Source organism: Bombus flavifrons, chromosome 14 (assembly GCF_040668555.2).
Source record: "Bombus flavifrons isolate JBK064 chromosome 14, iyBomFlav1_principal, whole genome shotgun sequence".
Lineage (NCBI taxonomy): Eukaryota > Metazoa > Arthropoda > Insecta > Hymenoptera > Apidae > Bombus > Bombus flavifrons.
This window is the reverse complement of record NC_138455.1, coordinates 9,366,971-9,391,177: the sequence shown is the minus strand read 5'-3', so window position 1 is coordinate 9,391,177 and position 24,207 is coordinate 9,366,971. Positions and strand designations below refer to the sequence as shown.

Genomic DNA, 24,207 nt, shown 5'->3' with positions numbered 1-24,207 from the left:
TTCGAAGTGTGTCTGTGGAACGCGTAACAATGCAGAGTAACATAATGCGCTGCGTACGTGACACCTGCAATGACATAAAAGCGTGTTGGAAAACACGGCCAGATCATCCGTGTGGTTCTTTATCGTCTCTTACGTAACGCGTACTAGCCTCTGCCCCTGTGACGCATTCTGTCTCGTTCAATAAAGATTATTTATTTCGCTTGCCTGGCACCTTGGCACCTGATTAACTTGCAAAATATTTTATCATATTGTAGTATCGTGGACAAATGGCCTAAGAAATATCGGGCGAACCATAAACAATATCCCGAGAAAACCTAAGTGCCCTTAGGTGGAGAGGGCCTGGAAATTTCAATGGGCCGGGCGGCCCATCAATGCGTTGTCGGTCCTTCAGTCGAATAGTTAGGCAGACAAAAATTAACGGGCAGTAGTTACTTGGGAGTCGTTACCGGCAGGTCGTTACCTGTAGGGTCGAGTTGTGAAAAGTCGAGTTAGGAGAGTCATGAGTGGAGAGTCGAGTTGTGAGAGTCGTGAGTGGAGAGTCGAGTTGTGAGGAGTCAAGTTATGAGGAGTCGAGTTGTGAGGAGTCAAGTTGTGAAGAGTCGAGTTGTGAGGAATCAAGAGTCGAGTTGTGAGGAATCAAGAGTCGAGTTGTGAGGAATCAAGAGTCGAGTTGTGAGGAATCAAGAGTCGAGTTGTGAGGAATCAAGAGTTGAGTTACAAAGATGTTGTGAGTTGTGAATTATCCATTTAGCCTTCTTAGTTATAGCTCATTACTGTATTTATTTCACGTTAAATAACCACCGTTTCCTGTTTAATCCATTGTAAATAGATCTATCTATCAATAAACGTATCACATAGGACAGAAATCATTGGAAACCTTAATTTCTAATATTTCTGAAAAAATAAAAATTCTATAATATTTGGAAAAAATCAAATTCATGTGTCCAACGGTTCAACTAGACGGTGAAACGTTGTTATAACAAGAAAAACATGGAATGAAAATTGGAAAGTCTCAATTAGTCTGTAGTCAACGATCCAATGAAATTCCTGCCAATTTATTACTGAATTTCACGCGAAGAATTTTTCTTATTTATTGTCGACCGGTAAAGCGAACTTTTTCGGTTGATTCTCAGAAGTAAAAGTATATTTTTCCGCGAGGTGAGTCATTTTCAGAATCTGTGGGCACAAGGTTGTATCCTTGTCACCTGGGCGGCAGAGTATTAATTCTAATCAGTAGGTGAAAGTCGAAATGTTTGCTGGTGTAGGCGAGACAGGCCAAAACAGGTATTCTGTCGTGGGTGGATTTCGCTTAAAAAGCAATCGCGATTCTGACCTCCCTTCGTGGCCTTGGACCTCGCCTTTTCTGAGAAATCGAGTTCTCCCCCTGGCGACTAAAGTATCCTTCGGCCCGGAGGACCAGCTTCTTTCTAACAATTCCTTTTTTTCCCTTTCGTTTCTCCGTATCGAATAGCAGGGTGGAACATTTGAGAGCCTTCTCAAACAACAGTATATTTTAGTATTCAGAAGAAGAGAAATTCACAATATAGTGAAACAAATACGATAAAGAAGACTTATCATGGAATAAAAATCGTCTGATGTTATGGAATTTTGATTATAGACGTTCCTCGCTCCAATGTTTCTGATGACGAAACTGTTGTTTTGTAAGGATATCACAATCATTGGTTTTTTGACACAACTAACTAAAGGCTAAACGTATATTTGCTTTCAGTAAAAAGTTTTGTTATGAAATTTGAAATATGTTGAACAAAAATTTGAGACGTGCGAGTGTCTACGTGTATTATCTGTAAAATCTATAAAAATAGAAGTGTTTGCTATGAAACGGTGAGAAACCAGATTCCCTTGCCCTTGATTTTCTTCTCTCTTCTTTTTTCATACCAATTCCCTTGGTATCTAGCGGAAGCTGTAGTATCCTGATCAAGAGAGGAAATAGTTTCTGATTAGCGTACGTTCGCATGATTTAAGAAGAGTAAAGAAAAAACTATAACTTGAAATCAAGGAACCGGATCCTTGGAATAATTATCCAACCATAGGAAAGTTCTCGGGCTTGTCGGTGAGATTAATCGCGAGTAGAGTTTCCGGGAGATAGATACGATCTTGTACCGCGATCTTCTTCCTTCGGATGCTGTACCTGATCGTACCGAGCATCTTCTTTTTAAGAAGAAAGCACCGTGAGTGTAAAACGCGGAAGGTGAAGGGTAAATACGAGACAGGTTAACGAAGAAAACGAAGAAAACAAGGGCAAGGTGGAGAAGAATTTTCTCTCTTTCTCTGTTGGTAGAAGAGCGAGTTAATGACTTCAGAACGCCGAGAAGTGATTTCAACGTTGTCGCTAGGCCTGCTTTCTTCTCGTTCGTCCAGTCTCCTTCATTTTCTTTCTTTAATATCCTGTCTCGTACGATTCTGTTCCTCTCCACCGTGAACACGCCTCGTTTAATTTGCTCTAGAACGCGTCCAACTGCTTCACTTTTTAACCGAATACTTCATCCGTTTCGCTGCACATGAAAATACTGGAAAATTGAAAGGCACGTAAGAAAAACCTTGTCACTGTTTGTCTTTCTATTTAATGGTGTCTTTAATTCCTCTTGAATATTATCAAATGTTCATTGTGTTGCGTAATTTGTATGCGTGTGTCTGTAATTATATCGTAGAAGAATTAAATCTATTTCCATTCGACGAATACAGCGCGACTCACCAAAGTAATTTGAATACCTATCATAAAATACTTTGGCGAGCGCGTTATATGCATTATACGAAACATTTTTAATTTTTATTAGCGTCATAACGAGACACGACTATCCTGGTTATATTGATAAAATTTGAAAGGAAATTGCAAGACATTTATTGTCTACCATGATATATTCTTCCCGCACCTTCGACAAATCCTATAACCTCATCCTGTTATAAAATCGGTGTCAGCAGATTGTATTTAATCAGACAACCGGAAATCCTTAAAAAATGAACCAATATACAGGTTCGTGTTATTCTTTTCTATTCGTAAATTACTATAGTAGATCATTGAATCCCCTTGATTATAAGCTCCTTCTAACTTGCAACGAAGGGCAGCCGAACGACACGTTGATTAAGATATACCTTGGTGATCGAGTTGGCAGGGATTTACGTTCGATTCTGTCCGACGAAGGACTCGTAAATCTAGATGGAATCCTCCCTCGTGATTATTCAGTGGCTCAATGTCCACAGGAAGTCGATCCATGGTACAACTGGTTACTTTCTATGAACAATCGTATAAAGATTCGCACGATCGAGTTTAGAATATTTCCTATTCAAACATTGAATCGTGTCTTCGAGTTCTTCTATAAATGAAAGCCAAGTTTCATATTTACAGTGTTTCTTTCACCAGTTTTTTGAAACGATAAATTCAAACATCATTTTACAATTTTTTCGACTCGACTTAAAGTCTACTAGAACGAACTTATCACGTTTGTCTTTCCTGATCTTCTATCTACCTTGGCTCTGAAAAAGAAATTTCGAAAACTCACGTGGCAGTCAACGCGTCAAATAAAGATGTCCAGAGCTTAAGAAACTCGCCTAAAGCCTAAAGCAAATGATTCTTGTGCAAAGTCTTGGTCGTTACGGTCGGAAGATAGAACCGCCGATCATTTCAGAGAAATTGGTTGATGCTTAGGGTTATCCAGATAATCGTGGTGCGACGACCTCGGGGTGTTCGGGGTCGTCGATACCTCGGCGCCAGCATTGTCCAGCGGATCAGGCTGTGGCGTCTCGTCGAGAGAGACTCGAAGGAAAGACAGTAGAAGGCTTCCTTGACGCGGAATAAAGATGGCGAGCCTCTTCAGCAAAAGAGGAGACGATGAGAGACCGGTCTCTGGGCGAAGTTGTGCAGTATCCTTGCCAGCGTTCCGAGCGTCCTCAGTCTGAAAAACTGGCCAGCAGATATGGCTGCTCGCCCTCAGTCAGAGGTCAACGAGGTTGGAGGACCTGTACTTTGATTCAATACCATAGTGACTCTTCTCTGTGTTTGTCAGTGGTTCTCACGGGCACGCCTTTTTTTCCATTCACTCGTAATTAATTAATTGTTTCGAAGAATTGCAAAAACTTCTTTCTTCCTATGGGATGCATATATGGATGCGTGTACTATGGAAAGCTGCAAATTTCACTTGTCCTATGGAGGATAGTAATTCTCTTTGGTTTCTTATGAAGATTTTAATCTTGTCTCTGTATAAAAGATTCGACCAGCAGAGGGTGGATCGGTATTGTTTCATTCTTCACAAAACCCACGAACACGAGTTCACCGCAACCTGCAGGAATATTCCATGACAAGCTTCTCAGACCGTAAGCGGACCGCGGTGCATTATTATTCGAAATGCACCGCAACTGGGATAATTTTTACGACAAGGGCCGTGTTTCGATGTCGGTAGTGGACGCGTTAACAAGCAGAGTACCAGTTTAACTCGAAAGGGTTTGAAATTGCGAACAATAGGCCATTTGACGAAGCATTCTGACCGAACGTCCTACCACCACCGGCGACCTGATCCACTCCACTGTGTGGGCAAGAAATATGCAGCTTCTTCTTCGACCCTAGAAGGCTTGCAGCCGCTGCATACGCTTGCCAGAGGTTCTCATCCCACCCCAAAAGGTATTGCATTAACTCATTGTTTCCGCCAGAGAAAGAAAAAATTCCCTAACATGGTGTTTCATCCTCGGAGACCTGTGTTGAACGTGTCACGAACGTTTCGCTCGATCGAAATGATCGATCATGAACGCGAGAAGTCGTTCGTTCGCGATCATTCTTTTTTTCTTCGGTCGATTATTCGCTGTAAAGCGAACTGATAACCGGAGGAGCGTGTCGAGGGCATCGAGAAAATATAACGGGTGACGTAACGGTGTTTCTATTAGGAGGGTAATACGGTGTAACAGAGAAGCTCTGGCCGGCATTAAAATTCCCCTGGTGTTTTTTTGTCGATCCGGCCTGGCCGCCATTATACCACTTAACTGCACGGCGTTGCCAGACGGCTGACCTTGAAGTCAATGGTACCACCGATTCACATGGGAGTCTGATTCCTAATTAACGAATTATGAATAATTTTACGCCTACGTTGTGCTATTCCAAACGGTCGAGGTTGACGTCAGAATTTGTCTTTCGGAGTCTACATACTCGTATTTTAAGGCTCGTATTTTAAGCTTTCCATAATCGCATACCAATTCGCCTGATTATAAGACGATATTTAATGGATTATTTTAGACGGAAGAAATTGTAAGAATTTGTTGATAACACGTTATATAACGGTTGTTACAACTGACGAACAGTTAGATAGAAATACATGGTCCGAGTATCGAGATATTCATCGATAGAAAGTCGGAGTGACGAGAGAGTAGTTGTCGTCTGTGTCAAAGGAAGGAAAGAAGAGGCGAATGGTTCCAAAAGAAGAAGTGAATGTCGACGATTAATTTTTACGTACCGAAGGTGCCTGGCAATTATGCATAATCGTGTGATGACCACCTTGGACCTCGAGGTACGCACAATCTTTCTCACGATAATACCACACAATGCACCAGAAAATCATCCCTTGGACGAAATTCTTTACATTCCTTGCAAACTCTGTAACCTTCACTGCGTACCAAGAAAACAGAAACTCTCTGTGTGTTGGAAAACAGAATTAAGGAAGGTTGGAGAAAGAATGAGAAACTACTGGAATTTTAACGTCAGAAATAGCATTGGAAAACGATCTTCCTTCGCTTGACACGGCGAATTCTTTGCACCTTTTGCAGTTTGAATAATCTACATCGCGAACATCTTGCTTAAGAAAAGATAAAAAGACTTGAAAAATTCTGTAACTTTCGTTAAACAAACAATAGCGTCTCAAGGAGATTTCCATAGTTCACAGTACTGTTCGAGCATTAAATCTCCTCTGATTAAGGACGCTCGTAAAACGGGAAGTCGATTGATAGACAAATTTGCGACGTTCTCGAGGTGCTGTACCCCGAAGGCTCAAGATCGACGAAGAAATAGGAGAGGACTGTCGTTTAGCAAGAAAGACTGGTGGTATAAAACTCGCGTGCAATTTATAAGCCGCGGGCTACGGATTTTACGATGTAATTGGGCCTGGAGCAGGGCAATGGTGTATTCCTCTTTGTGTAACCGGTGGTTACATGTAGCTACTAGAAAGATATTATACTCTTCAGCCGTGTTATCTACCGAGCAAGGGCAACATTTGCTCGGTTAATGTTGGTTACAGAAGGATGCGCCGCTTGCCACGTAGAAAACGAATTTATCTTGAACTTTTCCAATAAAAGCAGGCTTCACCGGGTTGTTTTTCATTCGAAATTATCAGTGGCGAAGGAAATAGCTGATCGAGACATGGAACTGATAGTCGAAGAATTTAACGATATCCCTCTTCCTGGAAATGGTAGAATGTTGCAGAAATAAAACTATATTTATTTCTATGAAACATCCATCTTCAACATCGTCTATCCGTTCAATAATCAGCTACCTGTATCGTTTCTTCTACTCGAGATACGCTTATATGTGATTTCCAAAATACCTTTGTACCAATAGAACGAAGAAGATCGTGGTCTAATCATTCGTTAATTTGGACTTTATAATTACCGAGGAAGTGCAGACGCTTGTGATAACATCAACGTTGTCTTTTATTGATATTTACTTTCTTTTATTGAAATCATAATTATCTATGTATAATATATTTTATATACTTAAAAGTGTTTAATATTTATTTAGAAAGCAATTGGCTCAAAAATGATTCAACGAACACAATATAGTCACGTGCAATGCGTGATACGGAACATCGATGAGGCAAAGGATAGCTAAGCGGGAAATGGGTTCCGTTAAACGAATGCAACGTCGACAGGAAAATGAAAAACCATTATCTCGATGTTGCTCAACGATTACCCGAGGAACGTCTGGGAAACTCTGCCTTCTGATTCAGCGAAATCGTCGACGCACCCAGTACAGCAAGCTAACTCGAATCTTTTCATCCTTCCGTGATGCAAAAAATTCTTTCCAAGGAGAGTGATCGCACGCACGAAATGATGAATCTTTTCTATTTTCGCAACTTCGACAACCTTCGTTGCAAACAGAAACTAACAGAAAGGTTGCAGAAGAAACATAGAACTATTTCAATTTTACCCATGCTCTCGCTGCATCTCATAAATCTTCGGTTATTTTCTCCTGCATACTCTTGGCGCTGCATACTTTTCTTTGGTCCCGAACGCATATTTCAATTCACCTTTCATTAGAACGCGGCTGACACCGGGCGAAATTGAGTGCTGATATTAGCAAACGAAACACATCGTATGCCACAGAGCTTTTTTTTTCTCACAACCAACCAGTTCTGCATTTATACGTGTCAATTAAACGGATGAAGAATTGCACGAGAGTCCGTGGCGTTAACCAGCCAATGATTCTCGGAATGCGAATTTCCGGCGATTTAATGGTAACACAGTGGTAACTGTACGCAGTGTACGAGCCCTTATATCGTTGTACACACTCGTTGCGACTATGTATCCGCAAGGCCATCGTCAAGGATGCCGTGTAGCAACAGGCTACTTAGAACTGGATACCGGTGAAGCTACCCATCTTACAATTTACTGCAGCTGTCGAAACCACTTTTGTTGCCCCTGTTAAGCGTCTTGTCGTTTTATCGAATGACGTATAGGTTGTATTTTTGCGAACTCGATCATACGTCCCTAGAGTCTCTTAGAGTTTCATTTGCACACGTTTTTCATTGCGGTGCTACGTTGCAAGGGAGCAAGACTGATAGGCAATTACATTCGGGGTGATGAATGATTAATTCACGGTCGATTTGTCAGCGGCGCGCACGAAAACATTTATTTCACTTGCCGTTTAATGGCTATAGTAATGGAAATAAAGTTTTAAAATTCCGTACAACGTCCTATTGGTAGGAAATTTGAGAATAGTCTCGTGGAAGAGAGATGTTAAAATAAAATTGGACATTTTTAATCAAAAGTTTTCGTTCCTGTCTGATATTAATATTTGTAAAACGGTTCGCTCGACAAGACAAAGTGAATGATGTTTTCTTACATGAACGCGAAATTCTTCGCAATATGTGTCACGATTAGTTTCGTTCAAGTACTACTGTACTTGTGCACGATAAAAAAAATACCATGGAGAACTCGTGAGAAAAAGTTAATCCACGAAGATTTTATAGAAAAAGACGTAAGTGATTTTTCGAATCGTGAGAGATTTTTGACTTTACTAGAGCGTAATGTCAAGCTTTGCTTCCTTTCGCTTTTTTCAAGTATGCGGTTTTTACCGTGCGGTCTGGCTCAGTTTGAGAGCGTGAAGCATGTAATTGCAGTCTATCCCTTGGTGAAATTTCATTCGGAGCAATTTCGTTACGTGACATGGCGTAAAATTACTCGTGCTTCTTCTCAACCATACTTCTGCACCCTTAAGGATGTTAAAATTGGCAAAAAAGTGAAAGATAAAGTAGAGGTTCAAAGAAACCACCTTAATGTAGAGATTCGAAGAAACCACTGCATGTGTAATACGCAGTGGCTGGCAAAAGCACTTGAACGCTTACCATAGAAAACTTTTACGTCTATATTGTATGCGCTGTAAACGTACATTTTGAAATATTATGAACACTGTAATGGCACATGACTGTCATGATCGCATTTGTCAAATTGTAAACCAATCTGAAAATGTACATAGAAATTACAGAATATTTATTGCAGGCATATATTCAGTGAAAAGTTAGTGTTCAGCAGGAAATGTTATTATCGTATTAAACATATGATAAATGTTAAGTATTCTCGTAATAAGTATCTTGCAATTTTTATATATATTTTCAAATTCGTTTCAAACTATACCAATATAATCATGATATTATTATCGAATCTCGCGGCGGTTCTAATGGAATTTCTAAAAGGTATTTACAAGTGTTTGAGTATTTAACGAGTTCGTATACGAAACGAGACACAAAATTCTGATGCGTTGCAGCTGCTCATTTCCTGCAATTTCGCCGCTGCGTATAAGTTCGATCGAAAGTCGTGCAGTGGAGCCAGCGCGAGATGAAAAAATATTTCAGTGAAGACGTTTATGTAACGTCGTCGAAAGTTTAAGACGCACAAGTCCATTTTTGTGCAGGGAAAGCAATCGATTTCGAAAGACAATTGACCGACTTAAATTGTTCCTCCGGTGATTTCGAGATACTCTTCTTCAACGAATATGGATGAGGCGATTAATGTTAGCAAAATGCTAAACGCAACCTCGATGATACCAAACAGAATGGCAAAAGTGAAAATAATCGTTGCATGACAAAGTTTATGTAAATTGATACCAAACCAAGGTAAAGATTCGATGATCGAAGAGAGATCTTTGCAAACGTGAAAGTGATTCACGAGTCTACGCAAAATGCATAAACTTACCAAATTTTGAAAACTTCTCCTCGTTGTCGTCTCAATCGTATCGATTAAACTGACAAAAACATAAATACTCGTCGTATGATAAGATTTATGTAAATTGTTACGAAACCAAAACTCGAGTCGGTAAAGAGAGATCGTGGAAGATTAAACGTGAAAGTGAATATTAAATCAACGCGTATCGGGTGCGTAAATTTATAGAATTTTGGAAATTTCTCCTCAGTTGCATATTTTCTCTTCATCTTGCATACATCCCACGTACATTAGTTAAATACTTTTCACCCCGCGAAAATGAATTTAAGACGTGTGCAGCATTCTAATGATGCGATTGGTGTCGAAACAAGACAAATACAGAGGCAAATACGTGGAATTATACAGAAAAGAATCGATCGGTGTACTTTTACTTTTACGAGCGTAGCGTGGGCAACTGTGGCTGCCCACAAGGTATCGTCCCACTCGCCATAGTCATTTTAAGGATCTCTCTCCTGCTGGACACGTAGCCGAAAGAGAGGATGACCTTTGCGTGTTCATAAAAAGAAACGGACGATGGCGACCTTTTGCTACTTTCCAAACTGTATTCTCTTCTCTAGATCGAATTATGCATGAGAGAACTTTCGAATGGTCAACCCTGCGGAAACGGACTCGCATATTATTTTAAAAAATAATTTTCAGGAAGAATTGCAATTTTAATATCAAAATACGTAGCACACGAGAATTTGTGCGATTCAAAAGAAGATGGTTTCTTACTGCAGCCCTGTAAATATTTCAATTTTTCCGACGAAACCGTAGGATTCGGACGAAAGAGACGGTTGCTGCCCGAACACGTTTCTCAGCAAGTTTTTGGATTACAATGTCAGAAGCAGAATTTTGAAAAAAGACGGAAATTAAAAAAGAATAGAAGTTGTAGTTAAAATATATTACTGTGATAGAATTTTTTTTAGCAAAAAGGATTGTGAGTGGAGAATTGCCCTAAATGGGTTAAAGTGATTTCATTTCTCACGAAAAGAAAGAGACTAGAGTTCATAAACGTGGTATAACAAAAAGTATAACAGATTTTCGATCCGAGAAAATGATAATTTAACGATATTTTAATCGTCTATATAGAATCTTCTGAATTACGGTAAACGTTCTTACAGTGGAACACCGATTTTTCTCGATGAATTCTCTCACGTTGGTTGATTCAGCAAAAGAATAATTTAGTTGCTCTGTTCAGCCGCGAGGCTGTAGAATGTCGTACGTGCCCCGGTAAGATGTATAAATGGAATAGGGAAGCCGGTGCAAATAGAGATATGATGCCATTAATGAGTAACGCAAGCTGGCAACGGTGTTATTTGCATGCTTGTGCGAACATCCGATGCCGGTTTTAGCCTGCCACGGATCGGTTTACGAAACGCTCGCGGTTACATTGACTAGCGCAAGATTCTGGCCGCTCTATTCCTCTTGATTTTACTCAAAATTGGCCAGGCAAATTAGCTTCTCTGATACTTCTCCGTAATTCGACTCCGAGTTGGCAGAAACAAATATTTGAACGGAATAAAACAAGTAACTTTTTCATAGACTATACTTTGGTCATTTGCGAAATTTCACGTAAATAGAAAATGGAATGTTAATCCTCTAACTGTCGTCCATAAGTCACGGGATACTTGGCAACTTTTAAATAGAAACTTGTATAAACCAATAGGCGTTTTTAGAACGTAGTATAGCTGAACTTTTCTTATGATACGTGCGATCAATAAGCGTTAAGTTCATTTTATAATTCCATATCTATTTATGCTTATCCTAAGTGTACCAAACTTCCAGTAACTTACAGAGGGAAATGTACAGGTTGGTTTTACAGGAACGAAGTGTTTGCAAGGTAACGGGACGCGGTATTGAAATGGTACGGAACGAAACAGCGACCTAATATGGCCAAGCTGGGCCAACGAATTCGTTGCTTACGTAATCGCTTCCAAGTAAGATTCTTTCTTTGTGTGTTGGTCCACTCCATTATGTAACGTAATGAAAAAGAAATAATATATTTATCTTCGTGAACTCCATTAAGCACACCTTGATATTAAAAGTATACCTTTGCTGGAAAATCAAAGGTGACTGAAATTCTAGTACTTTTAAATTAGAATCTATATACTATATATCAATAGTAATTTGTAATATTTTCATACTTTGAGAAAATACATATTAACGATAACTTCCTCGGATAAAATCGTGCTGACAATAATGAATTTCTTAAATAATGAAACTCTATAATGCCTGACATTTACAGAGTTACCAATACTTTTATTGCATATCAATATTTAAAAATAAATTTTATCGTGCCATAATGTAAGCTAATAAACGATAAAATCCTCTTGAATCTTTCTACCTATAATTTTGCAACTAAGTAACATTTTATCAAAAAGAAGCAAGTATTCGGGTACTTTTAAGCGGTGGAGTAGGTAGGATATCGATAGTTGGTCGTAATAGTTTGCAAAAGCACCGGCGTATCGTAAAACTGTTTATTTTACGATCCATGAAAGCGAGCGAACGAGGATCACTATCGTCCAGGATGTCGAGAAACTGCCCACAGTCCCTTTAACGCCCACAATGATCACCAGGAATCAGCAGAGAGGTCAAAGACTCTCTGTTTTACCTTCTTCGATGCTCTTGGCGATCGTGCCGTATTTTTCTTACGGGACAAATTGTTCCCTTCGGCATCCTGGCCCTTAAATTATGCAGACCTTCGTGCACCGCACGGACATTACTATTAACCGGAACCTTCGTCCTCTTTAATCAAGCGTACTTGCTTTTAGAATGCTTAGGTACACTATCGTCTGCGAGTATTTCGATTCTTCGAAATTACTGCAATTAAATAAAAGTCGTTCTCTTTGTTGTTCTGAGCTCATTCTACGAGCGAACTCAGAGAGATTCTATACTACGACACTAAAGAAAATAAGGAATAACAAAATTTTACTGGGGGTCTTATATCTTCGAGGAAGTCAAGTTTGAAAAATTGTCAAGTATACGTGAATTCACCTAATTCTCAGCTTGCCATTTGACAAATTATTTAATCACGATTATTGTAAGAGGTAAGAGATTTAGAATAAAAAAGCATCTCTTTTTATTACGACGTAAAGGGAAAATAAAAATATCAACTTTTTAAGGGGGTATTCTGGTCTAGAAATTTGAAAAAAATCGAAAATTTTTTTTTCATATTTCTAAAGTTTAGACATTCAAGAATATGCCCTTAAAAGAATTTTTCAAAATTTCAATTATTTTATGAGTTACAGCTATTTTTGTGACACAGCATCTGCTCCGGTCCGACCGGGACCAATGTGCAATAAACGGTAGACGCTGCCCTAAGTACCTACGTCTCAAAACTTTAAACGCGTTTTTCTCGAAACTACTTTTTTCGAGTTGGCGTGAACGATATCTCAAGTTCTAATGAACAGATTTATTTTAAATTTGGTCTGAATATTCCTTATATACTCCTCTATCATCCGGACCACGCTCAGCTCAAAATCTTTAATATTACTATTTTTTAAACGTTCGGAATTGTCAAAAAAACGTGCGAAATAAGAAATTTTTTTTCAAACGGCCATCATTTTGTGAAAAAATGTTGTATTGACTTTTCCAAATTTCAGACGATAGCGGCATCCATACTAATTAAGAATCCGTTCGCATTTTTTGTTTCGGATGACCAGAAGGGTTGATATCATGCACGCCACGACACCCCATTTTTTTGGCAGCACCCACTTTGCCAGCTCATAACTCTTTAAATATTGAGTTCTTTTTTCAGTGAATTTTTTACGTAATCTCGAAATATCAATAAACAAATGCTAAAAAGAAGGATAGCAAAAATATTTTTCGTTTTGCTTGTACAGAGCTTGAAAAATCGGCCGAAATTCATGCCTCTAGACCAGAATACCCCCTTAATCTAATTGCGTTAGGTGTCCAAGTATTTTTGAACTTCATTGAACTCTTGTTCAGAAATTGTTTATCTAGTAAGACACGATTCGGCCCAATCTCTCTGATTCTTTCGTCAAAAAGGTTTCTCTTAGAGACTGAATTATGCAGAGTGTGGCTTTATAAATCAAAACTAATCAGCAGCTGTCGAGAGTTTTCTTGGCCAAAAATGCGAAAGATCGATCGTGATTACGATCTTCGCCAAGCGCTTTCATCATCAATATGCCAAGTTATATTCGCTCGAGAATCCTCGCAGTTATTATCCGATGATCCATGATGCTGGATACATAGGTTTGACCTTGGCGTAGAATTCTTCTGTGTTTCAATTTTAGTCTTGTTTTATCAAAGTGTATGTATCAATGTTTCTTTTACGTTTTCGTTGAATCGAAGAGATTCATTGAATGACAGAGAAACGGAACTGGATGAAAGGCGACTCGAATGACTCACAAAGCTATTTCAGTCTTTCTCAATTAAAAACATACGATGCCAAACACACAGCAAAATTAAAAGTAAATACATGTTTCGTACTATTATCGTTATATACTCATCATAGAATTCTTCCAAGAACTAGGATTAGTTTTTGCATCATTCTCTGCATAAATAGCGACGGTAAAGTGAAAAGGATTCAAGATGAGTACAGATAAGGAAAGACTAGTTCTGCCATTTGCTACGATCACATCTCGTAAATACATTCGATTAGTACGCTTCAAGTGTTCCGTGAAATGTTAGACCGCACCGAGAAGCGAGAGGTTTTTCACTGTTCGATGAATATTTTATATCCCTCGAATAGCATTGTAGATTCGTATCGTGGTGAACCACAACGCTCGCAAAACCTAAGGAATCAAGCATTTCGCAAATCGATCGAGCACCGGTCAATTTCTTTTCCTCGATTTTGCATGGAACCCATTGTCTCTGGACGGGGCAACGCCCAGGAATGGTGAACACGGAAGAGATAATTGTAGCGTGTCTCTTTCCGCGTTCAACTACATTCTAATTTTCTCATACCAGCTTGCGCTGAATATTTAACAAATTACTTTTAACTGATGAAGCTAAACATACGAAACCAATCAGAAACCAAATGTATGATGTACACGTAGCATACTGGAGAGTGAAATTGTTCAAAATAGTTTGGTCGAGAATATGTTATAAACGTGTTTCTTTTTGATAAAATTTATCTCACATTTTAGTGTATTGTACATTCTTTAAAGACCCCTTTATATAATATCTGACAATGAGGAATTTGCTCTTCTAAGATTTAACTCAGCGTACCCCTTAACTCAGCTGTACTCTACACAATTATTTGCTGCTTTTCTATCGTTTAAAAATTTCTTTGGCTTCAGGAAATTACGATAAAACCCTTACTAATATACACACGTGATTTCTTGCTTCAATTTCATATTTAAGTTTCCCTTGATGCACTAGAAATTCCTTTATTTATCGAGACAAGAATGAGATTGGAATTTAAGAATTCAAAGACTCGAGGACCAAACTAAAGAATTATCGGTTAAAAACCGTGAAAAAAGTCAGAATCAGCGAGTGGGTAGATGTATCTTGCGTCTTATATCTTCTGGTTGGATTGAAAATCGTGATCGGCCAGTTCATTATCAGCAAATGGTGGAAGGAGCCAGTGTTCCGTTAAGGACACCAAGAGCACGCGTTTGCATGCGCACGGTATATCGCTGACATGAGGCGTAACAGCGTTAGTCTGCTGCTGGCATACTACGTATCTCTTGCAACGCTCGTAAGAAGAAGGCCGTAAGTCCGGTCACATAACGGTCCAGTTATGGTATAGCGAGGAAGCGATCTCTCGCCTCGACACACGATTCCCTCGTTACACAAACCAGCCCTCCTCTACCACTCTGTATTTCCCTTCTTCCCTTCTTTTTTCATTTTTCCGCCACTCGCCTTCCACACGCCACGATTCTTCCCAAGTCCACTTCTTCACACGATCGATAATATTGTAAATGTCGCGAAGTATCGACAGCTGATCGTATGTGGATCACGTCGAAGGATTCGAGTTGAATGTTAATAAAAATTTGGATATTTCGCCATTCAAGCGTCAATAACGTTAAGTGGCGGGGATATGGACGATAGTATTGGTCGTACGCGATCGAAGTATAATATTTTTAATTAATAAATGCGGATATTTACAAAGCATTGTGCTCCAACTTTGATACCTTCGCCAGTGAAGAGGTAGCATAGGGTAAACGTTAATTTTTCCTCAACAAGTGAGAAGAAAGTTTAAAAGCTATCGAAATGTATTGCAGTTAATTTCTAAGTAATTGGATATCGCCAAATATTGACAGTACCACAGTTTGCGCGGTCTTTAAGTCGCGGGCAAGTGTTTCAACCGATTCTAAAATAATTGGGAATATCGGATCGATGATATTATCGCGAATCTATATTTACGACATATTGTCAATATTATTGATCGTGTGCGAACCCCTTTAGCTAAAGCTCTTCTCTCGCCTCAAAGCTCCTCTTCTTGTCGGGTAGTCGCGCGTACATTCACGCCACCGCAGTCTTTTTTCACCCGGTGCACAGTGTACGTGGATGTCGAGTCGCATGAGCGATCGTGATCGTTGATCGAGCTTCCTCGTGCTCGAATACCGTAGACATATTCCACTTCTTTTGCTCTGATCTCTTATGTAATCTTCTTTCACGTCCAGAGACTTGCGTCGCGTTCTTTCGCGTATCACGATTAGTCAACTCATCGGAGTTTTTGACTGCGACGAGAAAAGAACATAATTCGATGCACGGAACACTGTAACGATGATTTGACATAGGCTTTCTTGTCGGTTACGGGATACTATGGTGGAGCATTCTTCAATCATTTTGTTTGAATTATTCTCGAGAGATAGCAATTGCTCATTTAACTTACAATCTTCTAACATGGGAAAGTTGTTTCAAAAAGGAAATTAATTGGTCCATTATTCCATTAATTCATTGGTTCAAACATGTTCGTTTTATTTATTCCTCCGAGAAATGATAATCGCTTATTTAACTTACAATCTCGTAACATTGAAAAATCGTTTGAAAAAGGAACGTAATTGGTCCATTATTCCATTCATTCATGAGTTCAAACAGTTTTGTTTTAGTTAGTCCCCTAAGAAATGATAATTGCTTATTTGACTTACAATCTTCTAACATGGAAAAATTGTTTCGAGGAGGAACTTAATTGGTTTAATGATGCTGCGAATTAATTTCTGTATTGATTTTGCCGACTTACCAGCTCGGTGGGCATTGTGTTGCAAGACCTGAGGGGCAGATTGTAGGTTATAGGGGTGCGTTGGCTTCTGTACTCTTGCAAGCAAGAGCTGTTCTTCGACAACCCCCGCGGATACACCAGACCATGGAAATCCGTGTTACCCTCCGTCGAAATGTGGACGATTATCGACTCGCTCGCACACTCGATCTGCACGGTGCTTGCTATCGCAGCGGTTGCTGAAAAATTGCAAAAGCATTGGTATTTCGCTTGTTATTGGTAGATACTTAGACACTACATTTACATAATTCTTGGTCTACTTTTTAACGCGCGCTGTGCCAGTGAAAGGAACGAAAATGGCTTCGAATTAGCCAGAAGTGGAGCGCCGTAACATCGACCCGAATTTGATAATAGAATATGCAAATGTTTGCTTTTGCAATTTCGAAAAGCATGTACCAATAAAATTAAATACTAGTAAAAATAAATGCTAGAAAACTGGTGGTTTTTCAGAAATCGATAGTTCTCTGCAAAGACCGATACTTTGGTTCTTACATATTTCCAACGTGGTTCTTCTCGGTCAATCTTTTAGCTAACTTTCCATAAAGAATTCTCTGCTACGTTTAACTGTAAATCGAGGTTAGGCATGAATGATATAACGGTGCTGTTGGTCGATCAATTACAAACAGTTCGCACTTTTATCATCGGCAACAAGTCGTGTTCAATCGAAGCGTCACATCGTCCGATTAGGATCTCTTCCTACTCGGTCACTGACTGTCTGATACCACGAGTCTGGCACGATAATTTGTTATTGGTAATTCGGTCCACGTTTGTTCGGTCAGCGAGCCGCTAGCTTCGAGTTTAATAACCTCCAGTTCTTATGAATTTTCGACTCGTATTCAGGTTAAAAACAACAGTCACCCATTCCTTGAACGATCGTTATTATAGTGTGACAAAAACTGAACTATATAATCCTTTCCTTTTTCTTATGCATGCACATTATTTACTGTTCTTTTTTAGGCAACGATACTCTCGTAATAATCAACTGCGTATTAATTAGATGGTTTATGTAATTGTTTAACTAGGTATCGATGAATATATCCCCGCTCATAATCATTATATTTATATTCATAATAGGAAGTAAATCTGAGAAGTTAAGATAGGAGGAAGTTATCAAAATTTGCACTGTATTTTTTAAAGATTGACAGTGATTAGTATTTGCTTGATAATCTAGGAGGACCGATATCGCATTTTATATATCATCGTGATATTATTACACATGTAGCAAACAGAGTTCATTCACCGTTTTTTACGGGATTTGCCGTGAAAAGGAGGAAAGCGTACCGTTTCTTTCTTCGCCCAAGGAAATCTCGCGATTTATCAACAACATATTCTATGACCTGCTATCAGACACAGGTCTAAGTGCGTTCACCCTGAAGTAACTCTTTTATACTTAGCTAATTGTTAAACGTACAGCCATGTCAGTTTCGCAAACTATGCAATCATTACCCCATTAATGCGAAAAAGAATTATCATTAGACTATAGATCGTCGTCGAAAATTTACAAATATAAGGATATCCAGAACATATTACGAAATACAAGAACTCATGCATATAATTATCATAAATATAAATTAGAATGAACCACGTTCTTGAATCGTCCAGTAGTCATATGCGTAAAAGATAAGAGCATGAACACATTTTAATTGCTAAACACTTTTAAACCTTTGAAATTTTCCATAGACGTTCACGTTTCCCTGAATTCGTACGCGTGAAAAGCGAAGACATTTTAAAAGCATCGTTATTATAAAACACGGTGACGCTGGTTATTGAAATAACTCGTTTAAAAATAAATTCCCCTCTTTAAACCGAGGGTATCGCGCGATTAATCCGCGAGTGATTAACGGCATCGTCGTTTAGAGAATTACCAGGCGAACGAAATGACAATGATCATCTTTGGTTTAGCATTATCGTCTTGACGATGGGGAAACAATGATGAGAGAGTCGTGAACTTGACTCATCGCCGCATCTTTTTCTTACCCGAAGAGTCAATGAGATGTTGGCTAATTTAATTCTTAATACTCGTTGCATCCGCCAAAGGAAACGTCTCTCTGTGAACAGAGACTTGATCGACGAGCAATAAAAGGATCAAGCTACGACGAGTATCGAAAGGAAACGCGACCGGTAAATGCCAGATAAGGAGACCAATTTTTCCATTAGAGATCGGCGATTTAATGAAATTCTATTAGACTTAATGGCATCAATTTGCTCGAGGAACTCTGAGATTTTCATAAATCCGTTTCCTATACTTCTCTTTTGCAAAGATTCTAGCTTTCGATATCAGTATTATAGGAGCCTAACTGTGTTCGGTGTACTCGCGTACTATTCAAAGTTACGTAAGCGTAAAGATAGCGAGTCCACGCGAGAACTCTATTACAGTAGTAAATAACTAAGTAAGTCAAGGAATTGTGTTGAAGATTTTTCCCTCACACTTTCTACAGGGTGTTTCATGCCACTGGGCCAAGTTATATCTAAGAAATGATAAAAGACAGAACGTAATTATTTTCAATAATAGACGATCCGAGTCATCTTGCACGATTACAGTAATAAATATATAGATACCAGTAAAATTGTACAAGTTACCAATATTAAAAAATAGAATTTACCATAAGAATTCCAGAATTCCATTATTTGTTCACGTTAAATTATCTATTAAATTGTAGAATATATTAAATTTCACTTTTTACTGTCTAAACGTACAAACTAACAAGCACTGAAGACCACCTATGAAAATCAATCAAGTGACAAACGATGAAGCATAAAAATTAGTAGATACACATTCTCTCTTCGCACAAAAATCCTCATTCTTGACACTTGCGTCATTCGCTGTTTCAACTCCTCCGTTCTTCGAAACGTTCAATATCGAATAGTGACTCTCTGGTTTCCTCCTTTCTTTCTTCAAAACGTGTTGAAAAAAGAGCAGCGACGAGAATATTTCTCGGAACAGTGGCTCGAGTCGTGAGCCAGCAATTTAATAAGAATCTCTTCGTTCCTGGAAAGAATCGATGAACCGAGCGTGCAGAATCCTCTCGTTTTTCCATTGTCCTTTGCCTTGGATCCGCCACAGGGGAGCAACGATGAAAAACTAAAAAGAAATCACTTGGAAGCGCGAAGCAAAGATGGTTTTCGGTCGACGACCTCTCGGAATCTCGCGTTTACCGGCTTTTTCGATCGCTGTTTCATACTTCCTTCGACTTTCTGATCACTCTATATACATAGTGACTGTTATTGACTCAGCTAACCGAGTGTTACGAGAGCAACGGTGGATTTTCGCGTGCGACTAATTGGCTCTGTTTGCCGGCGGGAAACGTTTGTATAATCTTCGAAGAGAACGACACCGCGATTGCACGCCTGGGAAAGGGTTGTCAACCTTAAATGTCTCTGCGACCGAGCTAATCACTCCTTCCTTAATCACCGTCCTCCTTGTTTCGTTAATTGAAACGCGTCGGGCAAAGCATCTGGTTTTCACGTTCGATCATTGTTGGATAAGATCATACAGGGTATCTCACGTGTCTGGAACCCTCCCAAATATTACAACGCCTCTTGATCTCGTACAAAGTGTCGTAATTCTAGATTATCAAAGAACCATCCGAACAATCCACCAGAGAAAAATTTACCTCTGTGTTATAGAAACGTATCGTATACAAAGTTCTTTGTTTGAATTTCTTTGTGTAATTATACCATTTTGAGGGAAGATTCCTATATGTATGTTACATGGATGATTATTAAAAGCTGATGTCGAAGCTTCATTTTTTCATACAAGATAAGGATCCAGACTACGCAGTAAAATTTTGCCAATGTAGTCACGATACTCGTATCTCATCGAAATCCTAATAAAATTTCACAATCTTTCCTGTAACACATACAATATACGTATATTCATAAAAATATTGTCTACGAATCTTCAAATACTTTTATCAACCATTGTATATCGAGTGTTGCTAGCCGTGTATCCTTTCACACTGTTTACGAACCTGCTGGATAGTTATCGACTAGCACCAATGGAAAAATCTCATAAAAATTCTCAAACGAACGTCGAAATGTAATTGTGAGGCAGATAACAAAGAGACATGCAAAAATCCTCTTCTCTGAGAGAGAGAGAGAGAGAGAGAGAGAGAGAGTCGTTCGTATGTTAAATCGGAGACACGTGCGCTCTGTGTGTAAGTCACGCCGGAAGTGGAGGGTACTTGACCTTAGGGCCTGCTTTCCTGCACGTACAGCACATCGTAGGTAAATCTCAGGATGAGCGTGCAGAAAAACCGCTCGACCACGTGTTCTCCCTTCGATTTCCCTTTCTTTCTCTTCCTTTCCTTCTCTTTCTCTCGACTTCATTTCCTCTCCGACATCTGAGTCATCCCAGAGGTCTCGCGAGGTGAAACAAAGGCGTGTACGGAGTCGCAATTTGCAAACGACACGCGAATCATGCGGTTTCCGGTACCGAGCTCTTCTCTCGTCTTCTTTCCCTCTTTCGTTGGAATAAAGGTGCGTTGCGTGACAAGGGGACGAGAAACGCGTTCTTCACATACTTTTCTTGGTACTTGAGCCTTTGAAATTTATTTATATGTGCAAGGTGTTTCAAATAGTTGGAGTTTCAAAAACTTCCGAAATACGTAGCACTCGTTGGAGAAATGTCTGAATGAATCGACAAATTACAAATTACAGACTATAGATTATTACAGAGTTTTACAATTTTATCAAGTAGGATAATCAGTCGACTCGTGATTTTCAAAATATTCTTTTACAACTTGATTCGGGTTTCTGTTTCTTCGTTACCAAACTTGTCGTTATTAAGTAGAACGATATATTGGTGTTGATTATGTATTAGTAATTTTGTCAGTTTAATCGTGTCAGGCTGGCCAGGGGGAATAAAGTGAATTCATCGCGGTGACAGGAAGTTGTACAGCCGACGATTGATTACGTTGCCGATATGTTATTCCGCTCATGTTCATCGCGGTGCATTAAAATCTCAAGCACGGAAGTCGCAGAGCTGTTGCATAACTGTGCGTCCCACCGCGTCAGCTTTTGGATATCTCGCTCGGTTAAATATTTTCCAACATTTTGTAATGCGTAATTTCTTTTGAAAAGATTCCCCTCTAATATCACAATTTATCCCAATTGCAATTGCAATTCGCATTTACGTTATTACCTAAATACCTACAAGCACAATACATATTATATAACTGAGATATCTTTATTCCTGTACGGACGACTATGATTCACATAACGTTTTCGCAATCTCGAATTATTAAAAAGTTTCTCATATTTTCTATTTCGAAATATGTATTTCGGGTTGTCCCATTCGCAAAATTATTTCAAATTAGTACGCGTTCTTGCAGTTTCAAATTTCTCATAAATAACAATATAGACGTCTCCAGTTTAATTACCACGAAATGTGCGTGAAAAATTCTTTCAAACTTGAAACTAATCGTTTCTTCGCTGCTCAGTTTCGAATGCGATTTTGAATTTACCAACAAGCATAATTGCGAAGGAAACGGGTTAACGAGCCGAAATTCAGTAAGGCGCGAATCTGCATAATCGGCGAACCGTCTCGTTGCGGTCTCCGGCATTACGAAACCGCGGTATTTTGAACGCCTGCCAAGAAATTAGGAGAGGATGCGCCCAGTAGGCGAGCAATTTGCATATCGCGCGCCGCTGGTCACCTACTAATGGACTTCTTTTTGGGAAAATTTCCAAATGTATCTTCCTTGAAATACCTTATATACAGAAAGTTATACATTTTTTAATATTTCGTATACGTACTACGACTCGAACAATTTTCGAATTCTATTGCTTTTCAAAGATTCCTATCTTCTTTCGAAGAAATGATGTGCCAGTGATGTGTAGCGATAGTTGGCTAAAAATAAAAAGCAGTAGACACATTCTTGAGCAGTTAGCGAGGGAATTCCGTTAGACTCGTAAAAATCGTTTCCATTGGCTTCCTTTTCGCGTTATAACTGTCATATTGCACGCGAGTCGCGTCTGCATCCTCCGCAACGTGATCCCGCTAACAACCGGAAACTCTAGCAACGTTATGTTCACCGATTAACAGACTTTGGTATAGTTGTTCAATTCGATGATCGTAAACTTCGTTCTTCAGCATATTATTCTTTATAATTTAAAAGAATTTGATCGATCTCTTTTCCCCTTTTATCTCTCAGTTATTCGAAACGGATAATCGTTCTTCGATGCTGTTGTCCAGCAACAACTTCTCGAGTCTTGCAACTTTATCGTTGCAGCAATAGAAACGGAGAATATATTTTTCTGAACACACAAAGCGTACAAGTATGCGTGTCGTTCCGCCTGAAGACGTTAAACAATGGTTTGATCATACGTGTTGGCGGGACTGGAAATTGCAAATACCTCTGCTAAAACCGCAAGGGTGGATTTTCATTCTCCAATTTTCATTATCGAACTTCCACATAAATTTCAAATTCTAAGATAAAAATGGAATTTCCATTTTATTATCCTTTATCAAGCCCTTTACTATGGTCTGTTGATAATGAATTCACTATGGAACGTCATTTTACCCTCGTTAATCGTACATATTTCCAACGATACAAGCGGATAATTGCTAATGTTGTCCTTAAGATTGCCAGATTACTCATTTTTATTTAATATTTTATTCAAAACACGCTGTGATTTCAGCTTAAACAATCTCGTTAGAAGGATCTTAGATGGTCATTGTTACAACACCGTGTCAAATTATGCGCATAATGTTGACGTATTACGCATATAGTCTGCAAATAATCTACAGTTGTACTACACAAATAATATTACATTTTAAATACAACTTTCATTTTCTGCACCTTCAGTTTGTTTAAATATTATACGAAATTTCCGAAGATTTGTCGTAAATCTTCCTGTAAATGCACAAACATCTTTGATCTACACGTAATATCGCTTTCAGTGCAATTTCTGTTTCTCTACGTTTTTTACCTAAACGTATGAAATTTCTTAGAAGGAAACAGAAATTCCAAGACGCTATTACCAGCGTGTCATAATTGGTACACGCGGAATGCTATGTTTATTAGGAGCCGGCTCTTCCGGTTAGATCTCACCGTTTTCCGTTAAGTCGCAGCTTCTCCTTTTGCCACGCTCCTCCCTGAAGATAATCGTTGCAATTATTCGTAACTTGGTCGCGTAATATCCGTCCGTGGAGCGGCGTAACAGCTGGAAAGGCAACTTCGCGGAATAATCAAGCACAGTTAATAAATCTCTCGGTCGCTTTCCGCGTAATTAACCTTGCGAATACCATTCGAACGTCGTCTTCGTGCTGTCTCGATACCGTCTCATTTGCGATGCATCTCTCTGCCAATCCCGTATTTCATTATACTTGCGTGTTTTTCCAACCATCGCATCCGCTCGACATTATTTACCAACATCAAACGTTGTTCGATTCATGAATATATTCGTAACGAAGCAACAGAAGCACTTTTTCAGTTCGTTCAAATATCTTTGGTTTTTTCGAGTTCGTTTGTCCTTCGAACGACAACTGCTCGGCATTAGAAGAATATCTAGAATCTTATTAATCTTCTTTCACGTTCATTATCCGCATTTGTTTCATATTATAACACGTATCGTGTCATTTATTTTATATTTTTTGATAT

General features: G+C 39.0%; 2 protein-coding genes across 4 annotated transcripts in view; one reads left to right on the top strand and one right to left on the bottom strand.

Annotated features, from left to right (window-relative positions):
* The window catches only part of MED24 (mediator complex subunit 24), a 98,177-nt gene that overhangs the window by 20,431 nt on the left and 53,539 nt on the right, over positions 1 to 24,207 (top strand). The window lies entirely within an intron of this gene.
* pio (zona pellucida domain-containing protein piopio) overlaps positions 1 to 24,207 on the bottom strand; it is a 72,949-nt gene that overhangs the window by 19,360 nt on the left and 29,382 nt on the right. Inside the window, exon 4 of the mRNA XM_069127141.1 lies at positions 16,568 to 16,782. Within this exon, the coding sequence (XP_068983242.1) occupies positions 16,568 to 16,782 (215 nt within the window). The remainder of the gene's footprint in view (positions 1 to 16,567; positions 16,783 to 24,207) is intronic.